Genomic DNA, 19,485 nt, shown 5'->3' with positions numbered 1-19,485 from the left:
ATCTGATTTAGATCAGTGGCATAAGATATTTTCAACAAAGTCAACTGGAAATTTATATCTTCCAACTTGTTATTTTCGAGCAGCTTTGTGATATTCTTCTCTATTTGTTCATCGAAAGCGTTTCAAAGAATTGAAATTTTGTTGCAAGTTGACATTCGTTAAACTTCTTGTAAAGTGTAATAATCCTCTGTTTTATTCTTTGATGTTTTATAATTTTCCGTGCCTTGCAGCAAAATTTCAATCATTGCCTGATAAAATTTCGTTTGACTTATCGGAATTTTTTGAACTATTCCTCAATTTGAGTTCGCGTTTCTATTAATCTTTACCTTTTTAACCTCACAATTTCTTTCTAAACTTCGAAAATGAAAGCAACTTATTCTTATCATTTTTGAATGATTGTTAAATCTATTAATTTTTATTCTTTTTAAACATGACGCTCAACTTTATTTTTTTGATGCTGTCGTGAAATGTTTTATTCATTTTTCTTTTTTGCTAAAAGTTATTTCCACCTCTTATTCCTTAGAAGAAGCACAATTATAACACATATTTTAAAAGTGTTTGTTGCTTTCATTCCATTTTATATATGAATGCTAAGCTATGAATTTTTCTTTCTTTCTTTTTTTTTTTTTTTTATTTAAATGCATTTTTATTCTTTGATGTCGTGCATTTTTATTAGCCATATTTCACATTTCTCTTTTTTAAAAATAATTATAGTTTTGCTTGTTTTTATCAGAATTCTTCCTTATTCCTTCTATTCTTGTGTTAGCGCTTCTAAAGATAAATTTTTGTAAAAAGTTAAAGTTAGTTTTGAGCTCAAATCATAAATGTTATCAGCCAAACTTTCAACGTTATTAATCAATTCTTAACTTATTTATCTTGTTTAACTGTACATTCTTTGCCTTTTTATTATTGTTATATTGGAAAATAGAATTCCTTTTGCAAGTTGTCATTTCTTTTCGATTTGCCTTTTTAATTTTTATTTGCAATTATTCTTCATTTAGTCTTTATTCTGACGAGGCATTCATTTTTTTTCTATTTTTATTACTCATTCTCTGGTTGTTTTATATCTTTATTAAACTCGTCGCAACAATATGAGAATTGAGATGATCAGCTTTCTTTTTTTTAATCAAAAAGCATAACATACAAAATGACGCTATTGAAGCTTAATTTTTTTGTGCATTTAAGTCACTGATGCATTTGTTTCAAATCGTTGAATTGGTACGCTAAATAATTTCGTAAACATTCATCAGGATCTGTTATTGAGAAGTTGTGTCAAAACATGAAAATTTTTGCGTGAATCATATATAAGTTGTTTTTGAAATGTCACATATGTGTTCCAATTCAACACAAATACGCAAAAGAAGATTAGCTTTCAACAAGTGAGATATTTTAATTGTTTTGAAGAAATTTTTCTAATTAAAAACGAATCCAGATGAAATGTTTTTCAAAAAATTAAATACTTTATAAAAATAACAAATGTATTATCTTTTCAAATGTCTATGGTGATGTTCTCAAATTGTATAAACAACGTAGATAAAAAATGAAATGATCCGAACCGTCATACAAATTTGAAATTTTGGACATAGAAATCAAAGCGTACTCCATCCTTGATGGCAACACAATGGAATATGCCACAAGGATCGTTTGAGAGTATCTTTTGTGCGCTAGCTAGTTGCTATCAAATGTATTTTATTATTATTTTATTGAAGACTAATTGTTATTTTCATATATTAATATTGTTTGTTAAGTAATGAACAGCATTATGATTTTAAAGGCTCATCATATGTTACACTTTTGAAGGATAAAATATCGAATTGCGTATATTTCCAGTTATTTCGACAAATAGATCAAATTACAACGACAATAATTCATTTTGATATCTTGAACCCAAATTTTTTGTGCAGGGTTTGTAAATTTTAACTTTTTATCTTCTTTTTGAAAATGAGTTTGTGCAACATCTTTCGTTTATTGATATTAAAGATGAATGACAATTGCTCTGTTGCTTTTCGCGATGTTTCTCTTCAAGATTGGATAATTATGTTTGATGAACCAAGTCTTGCGCAATCGTTTTATCGTCTAATTCAAAAAGAACGAGAAGCGCATGGTCAATCAACATTTTCGGTTGCTCCGACAAATAGTTCTACTGCAAGGAATACTATTTTTCAATCTTCAAAGGCATCTTTTGAACGGCGTGCACAAAACCCAAGATACGCAGCTCACTTATATAATCAACCTTCACAGTTTCCTGGACGTTTAGTTCCTTATTCCGCCCAACAACAAAAAGGCGAGGCATTTACAATTATAGGCAAAAACAGTCATCCAAAGCATTCAATTGTCAAGAGCGGACGTAGAAAGAACAATACATATCACGTCCATGCTGCAATGATACCAACTTTTGTCTTTTCCCCGCAAATTTCTCTTCTGTCGCCTGCTGATGCAGGATTTGAGCTTAGCGAACGAGGACGGTCAATGGCTGTATTGAACGTGGCTAAAAGAACGCTGCTGCAGCTGCAAATGCAGAATGAGGATCGCCTGTCATTCACTTTGGACGAGATGATGAAGTGGAAGAGGATAGGCTTCAAGGAAAGCATACAGAGCATCGTTGCCAAAGGGAAGAGAAACGATGTGTTTGAGAAGGAGCTGCATTTTCCGAGAATGAATTTTGTTCAACAAGCCGAACGGTCAGAATCGAAAAAGCCTTTGGATGACAGCAGCAAAAGAAAAGAAGAAGCAGGCGATGCACAGAGCTCAAAGTCTATGGAGCAGGAGCGCAACAAACCACTTTTATCGCAGCCGCCTTCTTCGCCTAAAGAAATCATCAGCTCAGCCCAATCACAAGGGCAGCTTGTGATCAAACCAGGCACAATCCTTTCGATCATCACAAAGAACATTCAATACACCCAATACACAATTGAATCGTCATTGTTATCATCTCCAGAACAATCTGAATTATCGCACACTGAATCTGACTTGCACAGTGATTGCGCAGCAACATCTTTTTCTGAGCATTCTACTGGCTGTTCTTTCTTCCCTTTGCCTCCACTCGGAATCCTCCACCCGCTGTTCCCGCTGCTCTCTGCTTCTGAACACGCTCTCGTTCCAACATTGTCCTCATCCTCGCCCATCACTCAATTTGTGTCGAATTCTTCTTCTCCTTCCTCTTCTTCCTACTCCTCCTCCTCTTCTTCTTCTCCTTCAGACAAAGCCCCGCAGCAAAGCATCCGCTTCTGCATTGGCTTTGATCTGACGCCTTTGTCTGTCTCAAAGGAAGACCGAGGGAGGCGAGGAGACAAAAGAGGGAAAGGGCGGCGCGACGGAGAAAAAGGAGAAGGCGACAGAGGAAGAGGAGGGAACATCGATGCAGTTGAGCAGGCACAGCAGCTGCACCTGAAGCTCCTGCAGAACAGTCTGTCCATCAGACAAGCAGCAGCGAAGGGAGAGTTCATCTGCCCTGTGTTTCGGCTGCTGCGGTATGTGGATGTGTACCGTGTGGCTTCGCAGTGCTGCTGTGGATGCTGTTTGAAGGCGCTGAAGCCTGCAGCGAATCTGAAGGTGGTTGTGGAGGAGAAGATCAGCTGGGAGCTGAAGAGGAAGAAGGAGGAGAAGGAGAAGGAGAAGGAGAGAGAGAAGGAAATGAGGGAGATGAGGGAGAAGATGGAGAAAGAGAAAGAAAAAGAAAAAGAAAAAGAAAAAGAAAAAGAGATGAAAGAAAAAATGGAGAAAGAGAAAGAGAAGGAGAAAGAGAAGGAGAAAGAGAAAGGAAAAGACGAAGGAGAAGAAGCCAAGAATGCGAATGAAAAGTCCAAAAGTGTGCTGAGCAGCGTGGAAGACGAGAGCGACAAAGAGAAGAGCAACACGAAATGCCTTTTGAGTCCCGCACAATCAACGAGAAGTTCTCACTTGTCTCTCCATCGCGAATTCGGTGTGGACGAAGACAACGACTCACACAAGAGCACCCCACAGCTGCTGAAGCCTTCAGAATCGCAGGGATCTTTCATCCAGTCACTTCCTGTGGTGCCTCCTCGCTCCTGCTCTTCTTCCTCTTCCTCTTCTTCTGCCTCTGCCTCTGCCTCTTTCTCATCCAGCACCTTTTGCAGCGACCCTAATGCTGACACAGGGCGGTTTTCCACTCCATCGCGCTCTTGCTCTTTCTCTCCTGCGTCTTCAGACTCTGAATATTCCCCATCGCTCAGCCTGTACAATTCGCCCATGTCGCTCCCTGCCCCTCAGAAGATGTCTAATTATTCGCACAAACAGGCATCAGATGCACAGACACAGCGGCATTTCTCGCCAGCATTCAGCCAGCCACACGGATTGAATATGCTGCCACACCAACAGACACAGCAGCAGTTGCAGCAGCAGCAACTTCAATTACAATTGCAATTACAACAGATACAGCACAATCAACAACAATTTATGAATAATAATAATAATAACCAACAAATTAACCAACCACAGCTTAACCAACAGCATTATCAAAACAAGAAAAGGCATCTTCAGAGCCAGCCACCTGTGTATTGTTCGCGTCCTCTGTCTGTTCCTATCATCTCTCAGCAACAGAGCATCCCTCAACAGCTGTTTGGCAATGACTCTGGCAAATATTCATCTTCACCTTCTTCTTCTTCTTCCTCCTCCTCCTCCTCCTCCATGTCAAATAGACAACTGCAACACCCTGGTTTCTCTTCCTCCTTCCAGAGCAACTGTCCAAATCAATCATCATCAACATCTTCTTCCTCCTCTTCTTCTTCATCTAAGCATTCTGTTGGAATGTACAAGACATGCTCTTGCAATTCACTTCCTTTGTACATCGATAGCAATTCTGCCACTTCAAACAATGAAAAGCTTCTTTCTCTTGCTCCTCCATTGAATTCTACTTCTTCTTCCTCTTCTTCTTCCTCATCTTCTTCTGCCTCTCTTCAGCAATCACCCAATTCTCAGTCACAGCAGCAACATCAGCAGTCTTTTCCTCTTCCTTTGCCTCTTCATCTCCCTCTTCCTGTTCCTGTTCCCAATCCTTCATCATCATCATCATCATTTTCTTCTTCTTCTTCTTCTTCTTCTTCTTCAACAGCCCCCCTTTCTCTTCCCCAAACTCTTCCTTCTTCTCTCCCTCCTTCCCTCCGCCACACCCCTTCTCCTCCTTTCATCCCCAGCCATTCTCCTCTCCCTGCAACACCTTCTTCTTCCTCCTCCTCTTTCATTCACAACAGCGCCATCAGCAGCAGCAGGGGCAGTTCTCTGCCTCTTTTGCCGGCTGTTGGAATGTATCCACACCCATCACTAGAAATACCCTCTAATAGCAGAACAATATCTTCTTTGCCTCCTCTTTCTTCTTCTTCTGCTTCTTCTTCTTCTTCTTCTCCGTCTGTTCATCTATTTCATTCATTCAATGGACTGTCTTCTTCGTCCAATAGAGAATTCAATCGTGTTCTGTTGAATGCTGAAATGCGCCCTCTTTCTGCTGGTTCTGTCTATCAACACAGCTCAAACTTATCATTACAATCTGCTTCTTCCTCTCCTTCTTCTTCTTCTTCTTCTTCTTCTTCTTCTTCTTCTTCCTCTCAATCATCTAATAACAATTCCATTCCTCCTTCATTTGCATCAGCTGCTAACAATTCATCATCATCATCATCATCATCTTCTTCTTCTTCTTCTTCTTCTTCTTCTTCTTCAAAGACTTCTTCTTCATCTTCTTCTCGTCCTCCAACTCCATTATCTTCAACTAACATTTCAAATCAATCATCATCTTCTTCTTCTTCCTCCTCCTCTTCCTCTTCCTCTTCCTCTTCCTCTTCCTCTTCCTCTTCCTCTTCCTCTTCCTCTTCCTCTTCCTCTTCCTCTTCCTCTTCCTCTTCCTCTTCCTCTTCCTCTTCCTCTTCCTCTTCCTCTTCCTCTTCCTCTTCCTCCTCCTCTTCCTCTTCCTCTTCTTTCCCTCTCTCCACCATCTCTTCTCTCCCTCCCCCACCTCCTCCCCTTCTTCATCTCCACCCTCATTCTTCTCCTCTCTCAACTCCTCATACAACTCCACATTCTACTCCACATTCAAGTCCTCACACGCAACACTCACAATATGCTCCACAATATCCTCAACAATACTCACCACAATCACTCCATTCACTTAATTCACATAACTCGCTTAATTCACACATGTTTCATAATTCACTCCATTTACAGCAGCAACAACAACAACTGCCTCAACAACTGTCACAGCAACATTTTGCTCATGCAACACTTTCTCAGCTTCCTCCGCTTCCTCCTCCTTCTGCTGCTGCTTTCACTGACAATTCTTCTTCTTCCCCCTCCTCTTCTTCTTCTTCTTCTGTTAAGTCTTCGGATTTTTCTTTGACTTCTTCTTCTTCTTCTTCTTCAAATGCTGGACAAAACGCAACAAAACCTCTAAATACACTCCCTGATACATCATCATCATCATCATCTTCTTCTTCTTCTTCTTCTTCTTCTTCTTCTTCTTCTTCTTCTTCTTTTCCCTCTCTTTCTTTCTCCTCTCCCTCTTCCTCCCCCTCTTCTTCTTCTTCTTCTTCTTCTTCTTCTTCTTCTTCTTCTTCTTCCTCCTCCTCCTCATCTTCTTTTCCTTCCAATCAGCTAAACCCTCTTCCTGGCTCTTCCATTGGCTCTCCTTCTTCTTCTTCTCATGGCAGCTTCTCTTTGACTTACCCTTCTCCCTCTGCTTCTTCTTTCTCTTATGTTTCTCCTGTTCCTTTCACAACAATAACATCATCATCATCTTCTTCTTCATCATCTTCTTCTTCATCTTCTACATCTTCATCATCAGTTATGCCATCAGATAATAGTCCTAATCAGAATTCATCTTTTTCTCCTTCTCCTTCTCCTTCTTCTTCTTCCTCTTCTTCTTCTTCTGTTCCTATGCTTAGTGACTCCTTCCTTCCCTCGCAATCTCCTCTGCCTCCTCCATTCAGCAAATCTCTGTATACTTCCATGTCTTCTATTTCTGCTGCTCCTTCTCCTTCTTTCTCTCCTCCTTTCGTTTCTCTTGCTTCCTTTTCACAGCCTTCTTCCTCCTCCTCCTCCTCTTCCTCTTCTTCTTCCTCTTTTTCTTCCTCTTCTTCTTCCTCTTCTTCCTCTTCTTCCTCTTCCTCCTCCTCTTCTTCTTCAGATTCATTAGATGCGTTATCTACAATTTCTCCTGTGCCAACAAAAATTCCTTCTCTTTCTCCTTCTTCTACATTTTCATCATCTTCTTCCTCTTCCTCTCCTTCTTCTTCTACTTCAAATGCTGTTAATCAGCCCTCTCTTCCAGATGATTCAACAGAATCTGCTATCTCTTCATCAAATGTGTCTATGTTTCAGGAGCCTTTCCCTCAAAAGAGACAGAAAGAAGATGAAATATCCAGTTTATTCGCAGATGCTTCTATGAAATCTTCTCAAGGATTTAATTTGCAGCAGCAGCAGCTTCAGCAGCAGCAGCTTCAGCAACAAATGCATAATCTGATTCCTTATTCTTCATTGTCTTTTTCTCCTTCTCCTTCTCCTTCACTTTCTCCTTCTACTTCTTTCTTTTTCTCTGCGATTCCTTCATCTACTCCGTCATCATCATCATCTTCTTCTTCTTCTTCTTCTTCTTCCTCTTCCTCTTCCTCTTCCTCATCTCAACTCTATGCCAAAGATATCCCTTCCTCTTCTTCTTTCTCAATTTCTTCCTTCCCTTCTTCCTCTTCTTCTTCCTCCTCTTCTCTCTCTCCCTATCGCCCCATCCCAATCTCTGCCCAGCCACAGACACCTGCACTGAGCATACACGACAGCATACACCAAATCTCCTCTGCTGAACTGCAATCAAGGCAGACTGCACTCCAAATGGCTCTGTCTGCAAGAGGGGCTGCTATACCTTCTATTTCTTCTGCTTCTGCTTCTAATTCTGCTAATTCTTCTTCATTGTCTTCTATTCCTGCTTCATCATCATTATCTTCTTCTCCTTCTTCTCCTTCTTCTTCTCCTTCAGCTGTGAAATCAACAACAACAACATCATCTACAACAGGAAATGGTCTTATTCGCCTGCCCAATGGAACTGTTCTGCCTCCGATTGAAAAACCAGGCAATTCTTCTCTTTTGGCCTCGAATCAAATAATTTCGCCTTCTTCTTCTTCTCCTTTCACTACTAACACAAGATTCTTGTTATCTGCCAATCAACCTTCTTTTCAGGCTTCTCGGTCATCTTTAAGCAATCTTCAAGAAACGAATGCTAATTCACCTTTCCCCTCTTCTTCTTTGTCTTCTTCTTCTTCTTCTTCTCAGCTGGCGTTGCCTGAACGTGTTCTTTCATCTGACAACACTTTCTCTTTCTCTCCTTCTCCTTCTCCTTTTGCTTCTTCTTCTCCTTCTTCTTCTCCTTCTTCTTCTCCTTCTTCTTCTCCATTGCAGCACGCAACTGCTAATCTAAACATTTCGGAAATCACTTCTCCGAATGCTGTTGCTTTATCTTCTATTTCTTCTTCTTCGGGTTCCTCCTCTTCAGCTTCTTCTTCTTTCTCCTCATCCTCTTCTTCTGATTCCAATCAAAATTCTCTGTTATTATCACCACGTAGCAATGCAATTGCTGCTGCTGCTTCTTCTGATATTTCTTCTGTTGGAGCACAAAATACACCTTTGAATACAGAAACAGAAGGGAAAATGAGAGAAAGAGAAGAAGGAAAAGAAGAAGAAGAAATTGAAGAAGGAAAAGAAGGAAATGAATCGCTACAAACAAGAATTCATGAGCACACTGAAGAATCAGAAAAGAAACAAGGTGAAACAGCTTCTGTTCTTTCTCTTCAATCTTCTGCAACTGCTTCAACATCCTCATCTTCTTCTTCCTCCTCTTCATCATCATCTTCTTCTTCTTCCTCTTCTTCGACATCTTCTTCTGTTTCTGTATCAACTGCAGCTGGTTCGAAGCATTCCACTTCATCTTCTGTTTCTGCCTCTGCTTCTTCTTCTGCTGCTGCATCTTCTTCTAGCTCCTCCTCCTCCTCCTCCTCTTCATCTTCTTCCTCTTCCTCTTCCTCTTCTTCCTCTTCTTCTTCCTCTTCTCTCTCTGCCTCTCTGCATTCTTCAGCCTCTCCCAACTCCTCCACCCACTTCAAGAGCAACAGCATTGAGTCAATGAATGAATCTCTCTTCATCGTCCCTGGCTCTGGCGAGTCAACAGCCACCACCACAACAACTCCAACAACATGGCCTTCTCCAACAACACTCTCTTCTGCAAAGACACTGCAAGTTGGCGCATTTAATGATGGAATAGCTCATAATCACACAAATCATCAGCATCATCAGAAACACCATCAGAAGCATCATCAGCATAAACACAAACAGACCGAACAGAACAATCAACACACAAGTCATAGTGAACATAGCAATGACATTAGCCACACAAGTCAGTTAGATCTCAGCAGTACTCACACTCATTCACATTCACATTCACACAAGCATCGTCATCACAAACACCATAAGCATCATAAGCACCATAAGCATCACAAGCATCATCATAACAGCCAACAACGTGGAAATGAACAAGAATCCCAACGTCAACATCAACATGAACACAAACATCAACATCAACGTCAGCATGAGCATCAAGATCACAGCGACAGTCAGAGCATAAGCCAAAGTCTCAGTCAAAGTCTCAGTCAAAGCATAACTCAGAGCATTAGCCAGAGCATCAGCCAGAGTCTCAGCCAAAGCAACAGCAGCACTCACCGCCACATGCGCTATCATGTGCATCGTGCAATGGACAGACACAGCAAGCCATCGAAACAAGTCATCAGCCGCGCAACTGCCTTCCAGCGCCTGTCAGATGGCAGCTCTTCCTTTGAGAAGCTGACTGAAATACCGCTGGGCATATCTCAGTCGATGCAGCAGCTGAGGCCAACACATACCAGCAAGCACAAACAGATGACCAGTCCGTCGTATTCAGCCAGCCATCCTTCCATCTACTTGACTGAAGGGCTGCAGCAGGTGGAAGAGGACGAGAAAGGCAAAGAATACGAGCAGAGGCTCCTCTCTGCTCCACTTTCGCAGCTGCCTGAGCCAATCCTGACACACACAACAACACCCACGACCGACAACAACAGCGGACGTAACTCATCCACGCAGACAAAAGGAACAACATTAACACCATCTGCATCTTCAAAGTCAGTCACGTCTTTTTCTCACTCGCTGGTGTCTTCGCATTCCTCACCTATAACGTCTCCAACATCGACTTCTTCTGTCATTCGTTCAAATGCTTCATCTCAATCGTCTGTTTCTCTAATCCCAACTGATATGTCCACTGTTACTCATAACACCTCCTCCTCTTCTTCTTCTTCCTCTTCTTCCTCTTCTTTTTCCATCTTCTCAATGACCCATCCTCCTCAGCAGTTTGTCCAGTCACCGTCGATGATGCTCTCCTCCTCGCAGGTTCATCTGCAGCGTCTGCCTGATCATCTCACTGAAGCCAAAGACGTCTCTTCTCATCGCATCTCACCCGGCAGCGACTCTTCTCTCTCAGACACTTCCTCCACAACCACACTCTCCTCCAGAAACGAGGCGTCTTCCCGCTTCTCCACCGAGTCTGAAAGCAACAGCGGGACCTCTGCAACCACTGGGACTATTGGAACTACCTCAGCTTCGCTCTACCGCGGATCAGCTTCTTTCTCAGTCGCATCTGCTTTTTCGCTGGGGCCGTTCACAAACTCACCAGCGTCGCGTGCATCCAACATGTCTGTAGCCTCTTCCTTCTCCTCTCTCACTCACCGTGTTCTGTCGCCATTGGCTCCCTCATTTGTTCCCAAAGGCGCCAACCTCGACACCAAATCCCGTGCCTCTGCATCAACTGCTTCTCCAATCTCTGCCCACTCTTCTCAGCAGGAGCATTCTGATGCGTCTGTGATGTCCCCAGGCTATTTCGACAAAGGCCTCTTCATCGATCGCACTCAATCAGCCACATCCACCTTGTCTCAGTCATCACTCGCAACGAATCTGTCTCTGGTGAATGTGCCGCTGCGGCAGAAAGTGACTGACCGCTCGCCAAAGTCTGACAAGCCGATGATCTCACCTTATCTGCAGAACGCCTTGCATCAGACGTCTCCCTCGATTGCTGGGAATTCAATGGACACTCATTTGTCATCTGCTGAGTCGCTGACGCTGTCTCCTCGCCCAATTCGCTCGCACTCGCTGAAAGGGAGTGCATCCTACCACACAGCAGAGAACATGCAGTCGATGCACATGCTGGAGAATGAGAGGAAGAGAAGTTCTGTTTCAGCACAAAGCAAAATGACAGAGCGGATGGACAAGCAGAGTTTTGCAGATGCAAGCAGCAACAGCCAGGAAAGCCAGGAGTCGAGCACGAAAGAAGAAGGGAAGAGGAGCAATGCAACAGAGACAACACCTTATTCACTGGTGCGTGGAGGCAGGAGTGAAGATGGAGATGATATGCTGTCGCGACGTCCTTCCACCAAGTCAGACAGCTCGCCTTCAATGAGCCAGCAGCGTGGAACCGAAAGCTCCTATGTGATGTCTGATGCACAATCGCTTTCCTTCTCTGGCACACTGATGCGCACTCACTCACACTTCTCCTCTGCTCAGCACTCGCTCAATTCAGCCACAAAATCCTCGTTGGGCTCAGCGTCTGGCGCGATGTCCAACCAGCAGTCGCTTTCGCTCACGCAATCGTTCAGGTCTTTCTCCCCTGCAGGTTCACAGCTTTCTGCCCTTTCGCAGTCTGGCCGCCGCACCCAATCGCTTTCGCTGTCTCAATCGCCTTCCAATGGGCGCTCCCAAACAATATCGCATTCATTGACTCCGTTTTCCATTGGCACGCACTCCTCTGCCCCGTCCAATGCAGTATCTTCTGGCGATTCCCGCTCTACTTCAATTCAGCAGCAGCAACAGCAACAGCAGCAGTCAGATGGATCAACCACACAATCCTCGCAGCGCACGCGAGACAGCAAGATGAAACTGAAGCGAACGCAGTCGATGGAGGAGATGTCAACACCGCAGCTGGAGATGATGGGAGTGATTCTGCCACCAACAAGTATGGATGACTCGGCGAATGTGTCTCTGCAGCAGCAACAACAACAACAACAGATCAGACTAGTGGAGAATAAAGGAGATGAAGGTGAAGGTGCAGTGGTGGTGGTTGGAACTGTCGATGGAGTGTTGATTGGAAACAGGAATGAGGAGGAGAATAAAAGGAATGAGCAGCAAGGGCAGATGATTGAATCAGGAGAGGGAAGAATTGGAATGCAACTTCAACAACAACAGCTGCAGCAGTTTCAGTTGCAGCAACGATCAAATGAAGGATTGTTGGATGAAAGAAGATTTGAATCGGAATCTCGGCAAAAGCAACCAATCATTTCTGATTCTAATTCTGCTGCTGCCGCGATGGAAAACACAAAAACAGAGAAAACGAGCATTTCGGATGATTCTTTGAATTTTGACTATTTGAAAACACTTCCCAGACCTCGAACAGTGCCTTATTCATCATCTACCTCATCTGCTATGAACTTCTCGATGCTTAATTTGCCTCCATCTTCTTCAAATTCTTCGAGTTTTTCTTTTTCCTCTTCTTCTTCGTTATTCCCATCATCGCCAATCTTATTATCAGAAGCTCAAGCAATTTCTGATTTGCAGAAGCAAAGCATTCCACAAGATTCTTCAGCAACGTTTCCTCCATTGGACCCATCAAATTCACTTGAAACGCTGTCAATGTCACACAAAATGCACCTTTCTCCTTTCTCCTTCGGACAATATGACTGGGACGACAACACCCTTTCCCCAGGTCCGCATTACGAACCGATGATCAGCATGGACACAACCATCGCAGGTTCAGACTCATCTCCCTTTGAGCAGAGCGATCAGCAGCACAACCGCTCAACCTCGGCTGTCTCAATGCCAGCAACGTCGTATCCGTCCTTTTCCCAGTCAGACATTGAACGTACAGCTGAGCTGAAGTCAGCACACCCAAGGGTCCCCACAAACCACATGCGGCTGCTGCTGTCTTCGCAGTCCAAAAGAGAAACAAGCCACATCAACGCGCAACCAGATTCAAATGCTTCCAGCGCTTCTCCTTCTCCTTCTCCTCCTTTTTCCTTTGGCTCGCTGTCTTCAAGCTACACCTCCAAGACCTCTGAGGATTCAGATGACTCGCCTCGTTCTTTTGACTCAACTGCTTCTCAATCAAATCATCCATCGATTGGCGAGCATCCACAGCGCCTGCTGTTCAATGGTTCTTTGTCTGACTCTGCGCAGAAACAGCCGGTGAATGAATACATGGCACAGTCCATGCCTCTGAACACCTCTAAGGCTGGCTCTTCAACAGCAGCCACAGACAGCGCTGAGAGCTTGTTTGCACCGAGCTCTCCAGCGTCTTCGTCTTCTGTTCTGTCTTCTTCTTCATCCATTCTGGCAATCAAGTCAGATGAATCGCAGGTGTCTTCTCTGAATAACTTTCCTTTTGTTCAAACATCTGATGCTCTTCCAGCATCCGATGCTTTGGGCAAGAATACTACAACACCAAATGCAACTGCTCCAACTGCCTCTTTATCTTTTCCTGAATCAGATCAAACAAATCCACAAACACCCAGCAAGAGCTTGCCAACTGAGCAAACAGATGTGATTGAGTCTTCTTCAGAATTGAAACCTTCAGCTTCTGTTGAAGAGTCATCGCATCAGCCATCTGCAGATCAAACGGAAACATTTTTATCTTCAGCAGATGATACAAAAGAACAAGCAAAAGCTTCAAATGAAAGTGGAGAAAATTTTAATTAACTGTTTGTATATATATCTTACTTGTATTTCCAATATATTCTTTTATAGTAGTTTTGAAGTTGTCTTATTTTTATTTAAATACATTTGACAAAATGAACTCTATAAATACTTTCGACTAACAATTCTCTCATCAAATTTTGCAAAGAATGTTTCCTTGGATGTATATCCAATGAAATTCTTTGAGTTTTTATTTGTATCTCTCTGTTTCTTATTTATTTGTTTTCTGTATATCATCTGAAATAATGATTTTCTATATATCTTTGAGCGTCTTGTTTCTCTTTTGTATATGGCTATTTTTCTGTTTAATAATTTGAGATATCGTTTTTAAGTTGTTTTAATTAGAAACTGTGATTGACGAATAAGTATTTGTGAGTGGTTTTGAATTAATTGTTTATTCAGTTTTTGTTTCGTGTGCTTTTTTAAAGTTACTTCTGAATCATTCTTTCAAAAAAAATGGCTTTTGGCAGAGGTTGAAGCTCTTGCATTAAAAATCTTTCTATACGCTCATTGCTCTATTCTTATGTGTTATATTTTTCTTCACTTATTTATTAACTGGAGCGTTGCGGCTAATTCATTCGTTTGTATTGGCTTATCTATGTGATTGTTATAAGCTCTTTTTTTTGAATAAGTAATTCTTTCGCACAATACTTATCTTTCTTACAAAAACACATTTCCCTTTGTTTCTAACCAACAACAAACTATATTCTATTTTTTTCTGTTTCTAACAACTTCTCTTTTTGTTGTTGCATTTTCTTTCGAACGTTTGTGTATACCGGCTTTATTCTGTCTTTTGTGTGGCTATTTGCCTCAAGGATCCATTTTTGACCAACTCATTGAATGACTAAAGTATTTGTGATCAATCAGCAAATAAATGATTCTGCGTTGCTTTATTAAAGTTTTTGTATTTTCTTATTTATTAAATTTTTATTTGCGTCTTATTTAGCATTGTTGTACTTCATCTTTCTGAATGCAAAATTTAACGCGCTTTCCCTCTGTTTTTATATTGAGTATTGCATATTTCTTGCTTTTCTTTTTTCAGTTGGCGAAAAAAGAATTAATTATGAATCATCTTTTTAATTTCTTTATTTACAATCACAGATGCTATTTTATTTGGAGATTTTCATTTTAGTCATTCATAAATGCGTTTTCACAAATATTGAAGTTCAATTCTATTTCTGTGAAAATATCCATTTTTTTAATTATTTAAGCATAGGCATCTTTGCTGTATCTCACTTCGATTTTCAGTTTGGCAGACTTCAAGTATTTCATTTTCCATCTCCAAAAAAACCCAAAATAAAGCAACTAATTTTGTTCCTCTCTCACCTTTTTTAAAAGGTTGAAATAGCTAAATGTGCGTTTTTTTTTAAAAAAAAATATCAAAATTTTATTTAATCCACAGGAAATGAATAGTTTCACTCAAAACATAGATGCGAAATGAAGCCATAAACTATAGAATTATTCAGAAACTGAGAAGAGAAATTGAAGAAGAGAGAGAGAAAGAAAGATAGAGAGAAAGAGAGAGAGAAAGAAAGAGAGAGAGAAAGATATAGAGAAAAAGAAAGAGAGGGAGGGAGGGAGGGAGAAAACATTAACACTGAACTCATCAAAAAAAGAGTTTACACAAAAGAGAAGTCCACAGCATTCACAAAAGTTGTAAAGCCTTAAGCCATTCAAAATTCAGTCATATACAAATATATCTTAAATATACATTATATGCAATCTTCAAACAAGTGAGTAAATATTGACTTGTAATTTGAAAGTATCAAAAACATTGAGAAAGACCAAACAAAATTATTAAAATTGCTCTTTTTTTTTCCCTTTGGATTTCTTTTCAAACAAGGAAAGCAAATAAGTTAACGAGCACAAGGTATTAAATCACGCACTTGATGGTACAGTGGAGAAAGCAAAAAGAAATAATTAGACAGTGAAAATATATAATGTGCAAGTTGCTGACAAATTTTCATAGATAAAGATAACAAAAAATAATTACGAAATAATTAAAGAATTAAAGAATTTAAGTCTAAGAATTAAAATAAAAATGAAATAAATAAACTGTAACACGTTAACTAAATCTCCAAAAATAACACGAAAACTTTGCTTTCTAAACAAAAAATCGAACTATCAGCAAGAACATAATTGAGTAACTTCAGAATAAAGAACCTCACATTTTGAATGTTAATCAAAAAAGAACAACGGAAATGCAAAATAACGTGTGAAAATGAAAATGAACAAAAAGAAAAATTAAGTAAATAATTCAAAAAGTTGTAGGAAAAAAAAACAATAAAATCGAAACACGCACTCAATTCTGAATGAATATGCTTAATCAAAAAAATCACTGTCCAGCAGTTTCTCAAGAGGCGTATCAAAGATGATTGCCATTGCCAGCGACACAAGGCCCATGATGAATCCGAAGATAAGGAAATAAACAGAAATGCAGCGGGCACAGGTGCATCCGTTGTTCTTCGTCAGCAGCTTTTTCACACGGCGCTGGTTGCGTGCAACACAATACGGATCGTCTGGATCGAAGTATCTCTTCCGCGTCACGTACTTCCTCGGGTTGTTCAGCAGCTTCAGCATAAACGCAGCAGGGAAGAGGCAGATGATGGCAGTGCCGGCTGTGGCGCCCACAATATCGAACACAAGATTGACTTCTGGCAGCAGATATGCCAGTATCATTCCAAGATAGCACAGGAACGAGCCGATGAGGCAGTTGATGAAAGTGTCCTTCTTCATGCAGCATATTTTGTTGGATTTTTGGCGAGTCTGATTTGAAGAAGGCTCTGATGGTTCAGATGGAGAAGATAAAGAGGAGGAAGAAGAAGAAGAAGAAGAAGAAGAAGAAGAAGAAGAAGAAGAAGAACTGGAGGCAGCGGCAGTTGTTGCGTTCGAATCAGATCCAGATGGAGATGCTCTTTGAGATGAATCAGACGAAAGAAGAGGCACTTCAGACATCGCATTGCTTGTATCATCAGCAGCATCTTCCAAAGAGGGAGAAGTAGAAGACGATGTGATTGTGTTGGTAGAAAGTGCAGGTGATACAGAAGCATTGACTTCATGAAGTGAACTTGGTGCCTGCTTCGACTTTGCACCGCTCTTGAATGCTGCCACAGCCGAAGTGATCTGCAGCGTCTTGCGCCACATGTCTCTCTTCTTCTTCTCAGCCTCTTCAGTCATCGACAGCATTGACCACGAAGTGTCGCTTGAATCGCGCTGCACATCAATATCGTTCGCTGCATCTGCCTTCAGAACTCCATCCTCTGACGATGAATACGACAGGAGCGGAATGTGCTTGGCGGTTGTATCGATCGTAGGCTCGATAGAAGAGACATGGATTGTCGGCATTGAAGGATCAGACAATGATTGCGCATCAGTCGACGACGATGCTGACTCGCCAAGTGCTGCTGAAACAGCTGTGCTGCTGGCTGACTGAGTGGCTGTTTCCTCTTCAGGCGCATTCTGTGTTACCATCGGCACAATGTTCCCTTTTGCACCAAAGCTCTCTGCTTCCCCTTGTTCCAGTTCTGAAGAGGACGCAGCAAGCTCTTGTGTTGTGGACAAGAAGACAGATCCTGGAAGTGCTTTGCCTCCAACAAACTCGTATCCGCTTTCCACCGCATACTCCTCGTTTGTGATGTTGTCCTGTTCGTGTGTGCAGAACACATCGTATGCTGGCTTCGGGAGCATCATGGTGTCGAATGCATCAAAGAACGAAGGAGAGCTCGGCCTGTGATTTCTCAGCTCCCCGCGGAGCTCGCCCGCATACGAAATGGTCTTGGAGCGGCTTCCAGACCTCCTCTTTGTCGTGCCGGGAGCATCGCCCAAAAGCGACGTGTGGAGCGAGTCTTCCTCGTCAGTCGGTAGATCCAGGTCGTTCCCGTAAAAATCAGCAGTCGTCTTCACCAGCCGGAAGTGCGAAATCGGCTGGCGGTCGTCGATGCCTTCTTCTCTGTCCTTTTGGATCTTGCGCTTCAGCTGCTCGTCTTCTTCCACCATCAGCTCCTTCTCAACTTCATCTTCTTCTTCGTGCCCACCTTCTATCGCACTTTCATTCTCTGCCTCTGTGTCCTCTGCTATCTCTTTGTCGCTCTCAGAGCTCACGCCCATTGAACGGTCCAGCTCTCTTTTCATTGCTTTCTTCTCGTATTCTTTTTCTTTCAGCTGACGATGTCTTCGCAAAGCTTGCTTTTCAATCATCTCCTTTTCCCTTTTCTTCTCCTTCTTCTTCCTCTGGCTTTCTTTGTATGCACGATAAAGCATCGTGATAATATTTTTCATTGCAAGACGCGCTGGCAGCATTTGAAGTGGATAGCAGAACACAATCACTACCAGCATCACTCCACGAGCAACAAGCGCCAAGATATCATTATCAGGAAATAGTGTCAGAATATTCCCTGATCCTTCAGTCTCCAGCAAATCGTCTCCAAATCCCAGATAGCCAAAAACTCCCGTCGCTACATAGAGAGCAATTATCACGCACTGAACTGTTACAGATACTTTGTACATCAGTGTTCTTGATCTTCCTTTCACTTCTCCCATCATAATTGGTATATTTTCATGGCATACAGCAGAGTAAAGCATTGTCGAAAATGTTTGAATAATAGTAATGCTTGGGTGTATTAACTCAACGTCAGGAGGTTCTTCGCCTGGCTCGGGATGTGGATTAACGGTGTGTATTATTACGACAACTACAACAAAAAGCATTCCCACTGTTGTTAAAAATGAAGTGAATGATAGCTCCTCTAACCCTTTAACCCATGACAATGGCTGTAATACGATAAATCCTACAACCAATATCGAAAACCATGGCTGTGTATAAAATGCATTTGGATCACATCCAGCAAAGCGCATAAAAGAAGGAATATAATCTGCTATCAAAATAGAAAAAGCCCAAATTGACCCAAATGTATCGAGGAATGCAGACAATTCCATTAGTAACAGTCCTAAACCCCCATAAAAACGAATTGCAAGCTAAATTAGAAATAAATGAATAATAAAAAAAATTGAGATAAATCCTTGCTTTAGCAAACTCCTCCAAGTGTGTAATTTCCAACTGCATCCGCACAATAGCAGTACATGAACATTCCAATCAAAGACATCAATTGCACATAAACACCCATGATAATGCTGATAATCAGGCCTGATTTAGCATAGGCCAAAGGTAGCCCAAGGAGTTCAGCTCCTAATGATGATGTAACCAGCGTGATAACAGCAGGAAAAAAAGTAGTCGATGGTCTTTTAAATTTTCTGGAAGGAGGTGCAGCAGGTGCAATTTTTGCAGAGGATGATTTTGAAGAATCACGAGCCCTTTTAAAAAACAAATTTTTATCTGTTGGACTAAAAAAATCAGTAAAATTGCATACATTTATATGCTTTTTTAAAAAGATAAGTTGCACAACTTCAACAAAGGAAACAAAAAAAGTTTAATTATCAAAACTTGATCAATTTTCTCAATATAATTTATATTTTGAGGAAATTATCTCAGCAATTAATAATGAAGAAATCAACGGTAATATACTAAATTAACTTATTTTCAATTTGATTCTTTGGTGAAAAACTTGATTTAAGTTTGTGTTCACAAATTTGACATAAGAAAATTTAAAATGAATAAAAAAATAAAAAGGTGGAATGATTTAAATATTGTTTTTTTAAAACTCCACTAACAAATTTGTTTGTTAAAATCTCTTCATTCAATGTATTTCAGTCGTGTTGCTATTGTTGCTTTTATTC

The 19,485-nt window shown here is 41.2% G+C and overlaps 2 protein-coding genes across 2 annotated transcripts; one reads left to right on the top strand and one right to left on the bottom strand.

The window, feature by feature from the left end:
* Positions 1–1,610: 1,610 nt before the first annotated feature.
* On the top strand, positions 1,611–13,758 carry MONOS_10827 (uncharacterized protein; the record flags this gene model as incomplete). The annotated part of the gene is made up of 3 exons (XM_067863305.1): positions 1,611–1,684; positions 1,749–1,818; positions 1,981–13,758. 3 exons carry the CDS (start codon positions 1,611–1,613, stop codon positions 13,756–13,758), a joined length of 11,922 nt encoding a protein of 3,973 aa, XP_067725987.1.
* Positions 13,759–15,114: 1,356 nt separating this feature from the next.
* Positions 15,115–18,875, bottom strand: MONOS_10826 (putative AminoAcid/AuxinPermease(AAAP) Family Protein; the record flags this gene model as incomplete). Its single annotated transcript, XM_067863304.1, has 2 exons — positions 15,115–18,726; positions 18,786–18,875. The coding sequence occupies 2 exons, from the start codon at positions 18,873–18,875 to the stop codon at positions 16,078–16,080; spliced, it is 2,739 nt and encodes a 912-aa protein (XP_067725986.1). The 3' UTR covers positions 15,115–16,077.
* Positions 18,876–19,485: the final 610 nt, after the last annotated feature.

The sequence above is a fragment of the Monocercomonoides exilis genome, assembly GCF_001643675.1.
Source record: "Monocercomonoides exilis strain PA203 chromosome Unknown scaffold27-1312184, whole genome shotgun sequence".
Taxonomy (NCBI): domain Eukaryota; phylum Preaxostyla; order Oxymonadida; family Polymastigidae; genus Monocercomonoides; species Monocercomonoides exilis.
Note: the sequence above shows the minus strand (reverse complement) of the source record. Positions and strands in the feature narration are given on the sequence as shown.